The 11,316-nt window shown below is 48.6% G+C and overlaps 1 protein-coding gene across 1 annotated transcript in view; it reads left to right on the top strand.

Annotated features, from left to right (window-relative positions):
- FXYD7 (FXYD domain containing ion transport regulator 7) overlaps window positions 1–8,965 on the top strand; it is a 10,534-nt gene extending 1,569 nt beyond the window's left edge. Inside the window, exons 2-6 of the mRNA XM_006867374.1 lie at window positions 3,360–3,389; window positions 5,901–5,975; window positions 6,099–6,141; window positions 6,301–6,341; window positions 8,943–8,965. Of these exons, the coding sequence (XP_006867436.1) occupies window positions 3,360–3,389; window positions 5,901–5,975; window positions 6,099–6,141; window positions 6,301–6,341; window positions 8,943–8,965 (212 nt within the window). The remainder of the gene's footprint in view (window positions 1–3,359; window positions 3,390–5,900; window positions 5,976–6,098; window positions 6,142–6,300; window positions 6,342–8,942) is intronic.
- Window positions 8,966–11,316: the final 2,351 nt, after the last annotated feature.

The raw sequence follows: 11,316 nt of genomic DNA, 5'->3' as shown, positions 1-11,316 counted from the left end.
TGGCTGCAGAGACTGGAAGCCACCCTGGGGAGAGGGGGCAGGGCTGAGCCAGCAGGCCTGGCAGGAGACCAGGAATTCTTTTTACAGAGGTGGTTAGCAGGATCAATGTACGATGTACGGGCAGAGTTGGAAGAACAGATACCTCAGCCCCTCACCTCACTTTTACCAGGTCTTGGGAAATGGGTCGGTGGGTGGTGGGGAGAGGAGTGTGTTGTACTTAGCAAGCCACTTAAGGAAGGAAATTCATTAATGAATTGTTAAGGGGAAGGGAACTGGAAACCTCTCTGTCCTGGCAGGGAGAAGAAGGAGGGAGCATTGAAAGGTAGGGGGACAAGTAGAAAAGGGTCATGTGAACATATAGGTGGGTCTGGGTCCCTATCCCTGAGAGAAATCCCTCAGCTTGGCCAGAAGCCAACCCTGCAGGGGTACCAATGAAGGAGAGGAGACGAGAGGAGAGAGGCTTGGGGTTGGCTCCAGGGTCAGAAAGCAAACCTTCAAGTTTCACACAGACCCTACCTCAACCTCAGGTGTCTGGACCCATCACCTCTCTTCACTTCACAGGATGCCCCAGTTGCCATGGTAACCACTTCTTTCCTGGTGTCTCCTTGGCAACTGGCCAAGAGTAGTGAGTCTTCCTTCTACCTCCTGGCTCCACCCTTAGCCCAGCCTTGCCCTAGGACCTAGATTGTTGGGGCAGCAGGGACCAGAGGAACCTTTCCGCGTGAGACTGCAAGCACTCAGGGAGGAGTCAAAGACAGGTGCTGACCTCAGTGGGTTCCCATTTGGCAACGCAAGAGGCAAAAACAAAACAATGCAACTGTCCCACCTCTTCTGCAGCCTTCTGCAGTCTGGGAGGGTCTTACACTCATTCATTTATTCACGACTTCCAGAAAACGTCTTTGAGAGTCTTTCTTAAATGCCAGGACTAATGTAGAGATGAGTCAAAGTTACTCACCATCTGGCGGTGGGTGCGAAGGCAGGAACTCTAAAGCAGTATTTCCTCATCTTGATGCTTTTGAGTATCTCCTTCAGGACTTTTGCTCTTTCCAAACATTCCCCGCAATGCTATTCATTTAATATTTTCCCATCAAAGGATTAACTTTAAAAAATGTCATTAGCTTTATTTTAAATGTCACTAACACAAATGAAAAAGCATTATTATTATTATTATTTTGGCCTTGATTTAAAGGCAAGCATAAAAGCAATCTTGAGCAAATAACAATGACATCACCATTCTGGGCCTTGGCTTGCTTCCTTAGTGAAATGGTGATGCCAGCAGTACCCACAACATAGATTAACTGTGTCTATGTCTGCATAGAAGGAGCTCTGGTAGCGTAGTGGTTACGAATCGGGCTGCGAACCACAAGGTCAGCAGTTCGAAACTACCAGCTGTTCCACGGGAAAAAGATGAGGCTTTCTGTTCCCATAAAGATTTATGGTCTTGGAAACCCTGCACAGGGTCACTATGAGTCGGAACTGACTCCACGGCACATAACAACAACAACAACAACATGTCTGCATAGACATATATCTCCTATTGCTCCTATAGGAGATCCTGGCATGGAATCGGTGCTATCAAATGTTGGCTTGATACATGAAAGAAATGAAGAAAATGAAGTGATGTCACAAAATTCTACCTAGATACCAGAGGGCTTCAAAAAGTTCATGGGAAATGGAATGAAAAGAGAAGGGAATTTTCCCATGAACTTTTTGGAGCTCTGAAGGCTCTGAGCTTAAGACCTGTTTTCTCTTGGACTCAGCAGGAGATGAACTGGTTTAGAAGGTGTTAAAGACACAGCACTAACTTAAGACCACCTCTCTGAAGGCTGGGCAAAGAGTTGAAAAGGGCAGAACACATTCTGTGAGTCATTGTTGTTCAGGGTCTTGCCTAGCTGCCACCTGTTATCTGTTTAGGCTAAACCATGCTGCAGTAACAACTAGTACCAAAGATCTCAACCAAAGTCTGTTTCTCACTCATACTATAGATCCACAGGGTTTCTACTCGCCAATGAAAACTAAAACAATCGTCTTCTTGAACATTCTGGTTACCGTGCCAGAGACAAAAGAGCTTTAGTAGGTTTTACATGGGCATTTGAATGCTCCAGTCTGGAAATGACTCACATTCCATTGGCCAGAATTAATCACATGCCCCCATCTAAGCTCAAAGTGTGTGTGTGTGTTGGGGTGGTGCTATCCTTCCTTGAGCCTGGAAGGGGAAAGAGGGTATGGTTCTGTAGGATAAGCATTGGACTGCAAATTTGGTTTGAACCACAAGGTTGGCTGTTCAAACTCACCAGCTGCTCCTTAGGAACCTTATGCAGGGTCGCTATGAGTTGGAACTGCCTCGACAGCACTTAATAACAACAACAACAACCCAATGACTCTCCTAGTGGCCCATACCCCATACTTTGTAGAATTCTGCTCTAGACAACACTAAGAGCTATCCAAGAAGGCAGAGAGCATTTGGGATGGGCTTTGCATTTTATGGAAATGTTAACATTTCTAAAACTGGAGTGAGTCTTCTAATGAATGGGCATGTTTCATATAGTAAAGTTACATACATCTTTATGCACCCTGAGAAAGACATCATGAAATCAGTTTTGAATCTACAAATCAGTAGTGTTTGAGAAGTAAGTAATATATGTAGCAAATCCAGGAAAGCCAGAGCTCAACAAGACTGCTTTCCTTTTCTGGGCGTCCAAGTTTTCCATCTTTAAAGGGGTGCAGTCTTACTACCTTTCTATATTTGAGTTTTCTGTCTCTGACACGTTTACACAGTACACAGCTTCCAGCTTTTGTCGGTTTGATTCGAGGATATTAGTCAGTGGGACTCCTTTGTACTGAATTCAGCTGCAGGGACGAGTGTGAGAGAGAGCTATAGCTGCAGTGCCTGCCCTTAGGAGCATTCAGATGACTGAGAAGTTTTAGGAAGTGTTCCGGAAAGTTCAGTGACACCATTCAGCAGTCCATTAGTGGGAAATGGGATCTTTGCATTGTCCCTGGCATCATATGCAAGCCAGAATGTGTTTTTAAGGGAATAGGCCCAAAGCTTGCATCAGACCTCTACAGGGGCTGCCTTGTAGAGTTGGGGAACATACTGATCCAAGTGGAGCTTAGAAGACAGCCTTTCCCTGACTCTTCATGGCATTTATATGAGGAGGCCTCAGAAATTTCATGGGAAAATCCCATTTTTAAAAAACTTCATTTTTCCATGAACTTTTTTAACTCCCCTTGCCCCCCGCTCCAATCCTACCCCCTGTATCATCCAGAGCAAGGGGCCTCTTTGTCTGATTATTGGACCAGTAGGAAGCCCAATGTTGAAATATGTCTTCCCTCTTTCTCTGCCTTCCTTCCCACAGCTTCCCAGGAACCTGACCCATTCTACTATGGTGAGTGTTGGTCTCTGTGATGAGGGTCCTCTGCATGCTCTCTGGGGCTAGATGGATAGGTGTCCATAGATCCCCATGGGTCACTGCTGGTGTGATTTTGGCTTGTTGGCTCACAGGTAATGTGACCACATGGATGTAGTTCACAATGACTGGGCTTAGGGAAGGTAGGACCAGATGGGGGCTGGGGAATTCCATCGCTCCTCTGGGCCCCCTTTAGGTCTCTGTCTGGGCTGATGCACTGTGCTCCGCAAAGAAGCAGAAGAGGGAAAGACTTTAAAACATTGACTCAGGCCATGCTGCTGGGATTTGAATCCTGGCATATCCACTCACTGGCTGTGTGGCCTTGGAGCAAGCAACTTCATCCCTCTGAACCCTTCTGTAAACAAGGGATCCTTATGTAAACAAATTTCCCTACTAGACTGCTAACCACAAGGTCGGTGGTTCAAATCTACCAGCCATTCCTTGGAAACCCTATAAAGGGTCACTATGAATCAGAACCGACTGGGCTGCACTTAACAACAACAAAGGTTGTGTCCCTGTGTGGCACAAATGGGTTGTATTTGACTTAGATGGGGTCGCCATGTATCAAAATGGACTGGACAGCAACTCACAACAACAACTGACCCAAAGGTTGGTGGTTTGAACCCACACAGCGGTGTCACAGATGAAAGGCATTGTGATCTGTTTCTGTCAAGATTGTTGTTGTTAAGTGCCGTGGAGTCAGTTCTGACCCATAGAGACCCTGTACAGGGTTTTCGAGGCTGTAAATCTTTACGGGAGCAGAAAGCCTCATTTTTCTCCCACGGAGTGGCTGGTAGTTTCAAACTGATGACCTTAAGGTTCGCAGCCCTATTCGTAACCACTACGCTACCAGAACTCTGTCAAGATTACAGCCAAGGAAATCCTATGGAGCAGTTCTGCTTCGTAACACATGGGTTGTCGTGAGTCAGAATCGACACGACAGCAATGGGTTGATTTTTTAAATGAGAATTTACCTGGATACCAAATGCACTGCCGGGTCGATTCTGACTCATTCACAACACTCCCTAGAATTTCCGAGGCTAGAAATCTTTCCCAAAGTGGATTGCCTCATCCTTTTGTGGGCTCAAATTGTCGACCTTTTAGTTAGCAGCCCAACACTTAACTCACAGCACCACCAGGCCTCTCCCCATTACCTGGATGATGCCATTACCTTGTACACAAACCCTAACACACCCCTGTCCTCCTCCTTTGCTCATTCATACTGTTTCTCCAGTATTCCAAGTTCCTTCTCACCTCCAGGTGTTCCCTCTGCCAAGGAACTCTTCTCTTAGCTCCCCACACAGCAGAATAAGGTTCTGTCTTCTTCAGACCTCAGGACAAATGCTGGCTGCGCTTCTCAGAGACGCCCTCCCTGGTTCCCCTGGCAAGAGCCACACCCATGCCAGCCATGGTTACATGACTCTGGGCTTTTTTGGTTTGGGTTTTGAGTGCTTTATAGCCATATGAAACTCAGCTATTTTAGGGCAAAGGCCTGGACCACTGCTGTCACAGAGGGGGTGCTTCCTACACAAGTATCCCAGCAGATGTTTACTAAGCATCTATCAGGCACTGGGGACCTGGCAGAGAGCAAGACAGACAATAATCCCTGCCTTCCTTGACCTTACACTCAATGAGAGAGAGAGAGAGAGAGAGAGAGAGAGAGATACTCAAGTAAACAAATGTGAACACGTGTGGAAGATTATATAAAACACTATTAGGAAGGAAAATAGAATGAAATTAGGAAGACGTGAGAAGAGACTATGAAAACCAGGAAAGGCTTTCCTGATATTGAAATAAAACCCAGAAGTTGGTGAGGGAGGGAGCCCTTTCAGGGAGAAGGAACAGCAAGTACAAAGACCCTGAGGTAGGACCATGCCTGATGTGCTCTAGGAGTAGCCAGAAAGTCGTTGTGGCTGGAGTAGGGGAGTCAGAGTAAATGTGAAGTGGGATGAGGTCCCCCAAGAAATAGGAACTAGATAATAAACGGCCTTGCAGACCATAGGGAGGACTTCAGTCCTTTTACCTTGAGTGTGATGGGAACCAGGAGAAAGCTGTGAGTTGAGGAGGACTGATCTGACTCAGATGTTCACAGGGTCTTTGTGGCTGCTTGAGGGGGTGCATGTGTACTATGGGGGCAAGATGGGACAGCTAGACCATAACGAAGTCTGGTGCCATAGTCCCGATTGATAGGCAACAATGGTGGACAGGACCAGGATCAGGGTGGGGGCAGCCGAGGGGAAGATAATACACAAATAAATAAATAAGCAAATGGCTAGTTAGAGTAGAAGGACCAGAGGTAGAGGGCGGGAGGGAAATGTACAGAGATCTTCGGGAAGCAGACAATGCTCAAACCCATGTTCTCAGTGAACATAATGGAGGAACCTCCAGCCTGGCCTGCAGTGCCCCTGAACTCTGGGCACCTTGAGGTCAGGAGTGAGGTGGGGCTGAGCTACCAACCCCTGCTTTGATGCCATCCATTATCTCCCCCAGACTACGACACTATTCAGACTATTGGCATGACCCTGGCTACCATATTGTTCTTGCTTGGCATCATCGTCATCATCAGTAAGTGTGACCCCCTCCCTGAACTGCCTCCAAGGCCACCCTCCACTTTGTCCCTGTGGGCTTTTGTCTAGATCCTTCCTTATATGTGGTCTCCTTGTTCTGTCTCTCTCTCTCTCCTAACAGGCAAGAAAGTGAAGTGCAGGAAGGCGGACTCCAGGTCTGAGAGGTCTGGCAACAATGGGGGTGGGGTGGGGAGAGGTGATGGGTGCACCCTTAGGTGATCCCTATCAGAAGTCCCCCTGGGCCTATCATGTGTTTCTCATAAAGCCCATAACTGCTGAACCGCCTCATGCTTTTCTCTCTCTCATTTCTTTTCCTTCCACAGCCCAACTTGCAAATCCTGTAAGTCAGAGCTTCCCTCCTCAGGTTAGTGTGAAAGTGTGTGTGGCTGTGAGAAGAGGCTAGGAGGGAGCAGAAATGGGGGTCATTAGAATGAATGTTGCATTTGCTGTACCTGAGAGCAGGATCACACTCATGGCAACATTCAGTAGGGGACTGAAACCCAGGAGATCCAAGATACTCAGCCACAGAGAGTCAGTAGAATGTGACTTGTCCTAAAGAACCCAGTATGCTTTCCAGAAATAGTTTCACGAGCCTATAAAAGCAAGGATGAACTAATTCCCCAGAGGAGAAGTCCCCCACTGGGGAAACAAACTTCTGCTTGTCAGAATGCCAAAAGAGTTGAGCATTCTAGAGGACAGGAAGATAGAATGTTTCCTATCTTTCTTAAGATTAAAAATATTAACATCCATGTTAACGATGTCAACCAACCCAATGAAGAAGGCGCAGGTTGTGGATGATAGGGAAGTGTGTTTTGTGAATGACAGGGAGGTATGTTTTTGGTCCTGAAACCTGGGATACAGTTTTAATATATATCAAATGACCAAGAAAAAGAAAAGGAGAAAGGAAGAACAAGAGAAAGGCAGACACATAGATGAGATCCTGACTAATTGTGTCAAAAAAAAGTCCCAGAAAGATGGAAGTATAGAACACAGATTTTAACTGTTGTGTGAAAATAGAGAACACGAGGCTGTGGGGAACATAAAGATGGAGTGTGTGAGAGAGAGATGGAAGGGATAAAGAGTCAAGAAGGAGGAAGAATGTAAAAGCACTGGAGATGTAGGCAGAGGTGAAAGGCGGGTTGGGCTTATAGGAGGTGTAGGGTACCAGAGATGGGAGTATTTATTGGAAGAGGATGTGGATGGAGGATGGAGATGGAGTGTAAGAGAAGGGGAATGATGTAGAATGGAATAAAGGGTGAAGAGGGAAATGGACGTCGGGGGTGGTGGTGAGGGTATAAGTTGTTGTTGTTGTTAAGTGCCATCAAGTCCATTCCGACCCATAGCGACCCTGTATAGGGTTTCCAAGGAGCAGCTGGTGAGCTTGAACCACCGACCTTACAGTTCAAACGACTTTGCAGTCTGATGCATTAGCTCACAGTGCCACACCAGGAGGGTATAAGAGCGGGCTAGAAATGTAGGTAAGGGTTAAGGTGTATAAGCCAAAAAAACCAAACAAACCCATGGCCATCCAGTAAATTCTGATTCATAGTAACCGTATTTGTTGTTGTTATTAACAACCTTAGGGTTTCAGAGACTGTAAATCTTTATGGGAACAGATAGCCTCATCTTTCTCCTGGTAGGTGGGATTGAACTGCCAACCTTATGGTTAGCAGCCCAACTCTTAACCCACAGCACTACCAGTGGGTAAGATGTATAAAGGTTATGGGAGTGAGGAGGAAGTTGAAGGGGAAAGAAGGAAAGAGAGATGGAGGAATACGGGGAGCAGGTAGATATGAGAAGTGTAGGAAGGAGTGGCTTGTTGGAGGGAGTGGAGGGTATAGGAGAAGGATGTTGTTGTTGTTGTTAAGTGCCGTTGAGTCAGTTTCAACCCTGAACAGGGTTTCCTAGGCTGTAAATCTTTACGGGAGCAGAAAGCCTCATCTTTCTCCCACGGAACAGCTGGTAGTTTCGAACTGCTGACCTTGAGGTTTGCAGCCCGAGTCGTAACCACTACGCTATCAGAGCTCCTATCAGAGAAGAATGGTGGATGCAAAATAGAAAGTATCAAGGATAATGGCAGGAGATAGAGAATGTTGGTGGGGATAAATGTGTAGATGAAAGATTGTAATTCCTTGAGGGAGCTCATTTTAATTATGTAAAACTAGCTTGACCTGTTTTTAATGGGATTGTGTCCTTCTGAGGGACTTTAAAAATAAATCCGAGCTGGGGAATCTCTGTGCTTCTTATAAAGTTCTTATAAATTAAAAAAAAAATGGGTCTTGAGGTACTCAATATTTTGGGGAATCTGATGTGGAATTTCATACGTTTTGTTTCACACTCATTTAAGCAGATTAAAAATATTAACATCCATGTTAACGATGTCAACCAACCCAAGGAAGAAGGTGCAGGTTGTGGATGATAGGGGAGTGTGTTTTGTGAATGACAGGGAGGTATGTTTTTGGCCCTGAAAACTGGGATACGGTTTTAAAATATATCAACTTGCCCTCTTTGAATCCTTGGGCAGGAAATGGGGGAGTTCCTTTTGTATCCAAATTTTCAGGATACTGGGTGTAGGAGAGAGGTGTGTGTGGGGTTGTAGGAGAGGGATTGAAGTGTAGGGGAGATGGAGGGTGTAGGAGGGAGGTAGACAACATAGGAGATAGGTAGGGTTTCGGAGATTTCCTTTCTGGCGGGAAATTGACCCCAGACAAGTCTAGGTTGGTCTGTGGTCTAGTTTCATCAGAGAAGTGTCCCTCCCTACAGACAGTGTTCCTGTGGGGTCAGATGTAAGCCAAACAGTTGTCCCCATATGTACCAAGCATTAGAGTGTGGTGAGGCGGGTCAGTTCCCGAGGGTGCCAGACCAGGGGTGACAGTTCCTCGGAAGGGTCCATCGGCTTGGGGAGGAGGACCTCTCCCACCCCTCTCTAGTCCCTGATGCTAGTTCTGTCTCTTTCTCGCTCCAGCCCCTGGTGGTGGCGGCGTGTAAGAGCAACCCCAGGAACCTCCGCTGCTGCTCTGCCGGAGTGCGGAAGCCTACGGACCGGGTAGAGGCGGTGGGGACCCCAGGTTCGCGCCGGGGAGCGCTCCCCGGAATGAGCCGCCACACCCACCTCAAGGCTGGAGCCGCTGCACCCCGCTGTCCTTCCTTCCCCAGGCCTTGGCAATGATGACCCCTCAAAGAGCCTGTCTGCATCCCAGATTCGGGGACTCAGGCGTCCAGCTCTGGGGATTCGGGAGTCCACCCATCGCTCTCCAGAATCCCTATGTAACACTTCGCATCACTTCCTTGTCTCCTGCCCGAGGATTCGTTCCCCAGCTCCCTCGGGATCTCTGTCTTGAGCTTAATAAATGTGCATTTGGGTTTCCCTCTGTTACGTGTGTGTTTTCATCTTTAAAGAAATAACAGGATGGGGATTGGGGGTGGGGGATAGGACGGGCAAACGGAACCAGGGATAACCCTTCCCTGAGGCCTCAGAATTGCTCTTCCCTCCTCCGCCTCCTCCCTCAGTGTCGCAAGGTGTCGCCTTCCTGCCCATCCCCAGAAGCTCTCCCCTCTCAGTACCCTCAGAGTCGCCCCCTTTCCCCTGCGACCCTAGACTAGCCCCCTCTCCCAGGACATCTTCCCACCTTGTCCCTCCTTCTTTTCCCTAGGGTTGCCCCCTTCCCTTTCCCATTCTCCTCTTCCCAGTGGGGCCCAACCATCCAGGATCTGCTTGTCCCGGCTTTCCATCCCCAGACCCAGACCCGGGGGGTGGAGGCCACTCCCCACCCTCCACCCCCCATCGTCTTCAACGCCTCTCTCCTGCTCCCACCCCGGGCTGTGAAACCAGGAAACCCAAGAGGAAATGACTACGCCCGTCTCGGTCCCCGCCCGCCCTCACTCCCCTGGCCACACCCTCCGCCTGGGCGCTGCAACTGCTGCGGTCCTCTCCCCTCGACCTTGCTCTGCCGGCTCTGGACCCCCAGCCCGGTCGTGAGTCCCTCTTCCATTCCGTCTCCATCCGCTGCCCCTCTGCCTTGCCGTGTCTCAGACGGCTACCAGGCTGAACTCGTCTGCGCCTCTTCAACCCCTGTTCCGTTCCACGTTTCTTTGACTACTCTCCTGTTACTACCTTGGGCTGCCCAGCTCGATGTTGCTTTTCCTTTTATGCCTCAGTCTCCCCACTTCTCCTCCATCTCTCTCAGATTACCCAGCATCCTGTTCTATTGTTTCCCGCCGAACAGCCCTGGACACCAACTCACTTTTTCCTTTGAAATCAGGAGCATATTACTCACTCTTCCTCTTCTCCCCTCCCTGCTGACTCCTCCGCTCTGGGGACAGGCCCTGAGGGAACGAAGAGGCCCCCTGATGTCTCCCTTTCTGCTCCAGACCCCTCTTCTGATCCCTGCACTGTCTGGGCGAAGGGTCAGGGCCCGGATCTGGGAGTTGAGAAAGGTGCGTCTCTGCTTCAGAGCTTTGGAGGCGGTCGGTTTAGTCTGATCCTTCTTTTCTTTAGGGACCTGAGGGGTGGTAACCTGGAACCTGGACCCCTGTACCTCACAGCCCTCCTTCTAGTTGGCTGTTGGTACTGGCATGGGAATCTTAAAGCCAGGGGTAGGTGCTTGACCAGGGTCGGGGTGGGGGGATGAGCATGCCCCCCATCTCCCCACTTCCTCCACTCAGAGTGGTGGTTTTTTGACCTGTCTCACTGACATCATGGCTGACCCCAACTCTGGCTTACCCCATAGATGTTCCCCTCTGGGTGCCTGTGTCTTCTCAGCATCATTAGCCTGGTTCTCCCCACCAGAGGTAAGACTTTGTTCCATCCTGATCCCAGAACCCTCAACCCCACCTTAAGTGTGCAGCTGGTTGGGCAGCTGGTGTGCGTGGTCTCTCTATCCCATTCCACATCCCTCCTGCTGATCTGGCAGCAGGAACTGGAGGTCTGTATGTTGAGGGTGGGGTTACATCTCCTTGAACACTGGAGACCTGGGGTGGCTGCTTCCAATGGGTCTGGCCAGACCCTGTCCTGCTGAGCATCCTCCGTTTCGCCTCCAAGAGAACTTGCTGAGTTTGGTTTGGCGGAGAGATGGGTATCAGTTTTCTACTAAGCAGCCAGGAAACAAACCTGGGCTCTCAGTAAAGCAACTTCTTGAGTCCCTGAGTTAGGATGAGATGAGGTTGGTGCAAAGAGTAAGAAGTCTCAGCCTGTTTCCCAAAGATAGTAACTGAGGTGACCATTGTGGAACACTTTGTAGATCACAGAGGCTATATGTGCTCATCTTGTTTTGATGTCAATTCTACTTTATTATACTTACTGGCATGCCTAGTTCATGGATAAGGACACTGAGGCTTAG

This window comes from Chrysochloris asiatica, unplaced genomic scaffold (genome assembly GCF_000296735.1).
Source record: "Chrysochloris asiatica unplaced genomic scaffold, ChrAsi1.0 scaffold00104, whole genome shotgun sequence".
NCBI lineage: Eukaryota > Metazoa > Chordata > Mammalia > Afrosoricida > Chrysochloridae > Chrysochloris > Chrysochloris asiatica.
The sequence above is the reverse complement of the archived record's forward strand: the minus strand, read 5'-3'. Positions and strand labels throughout refer to the sequence as shown.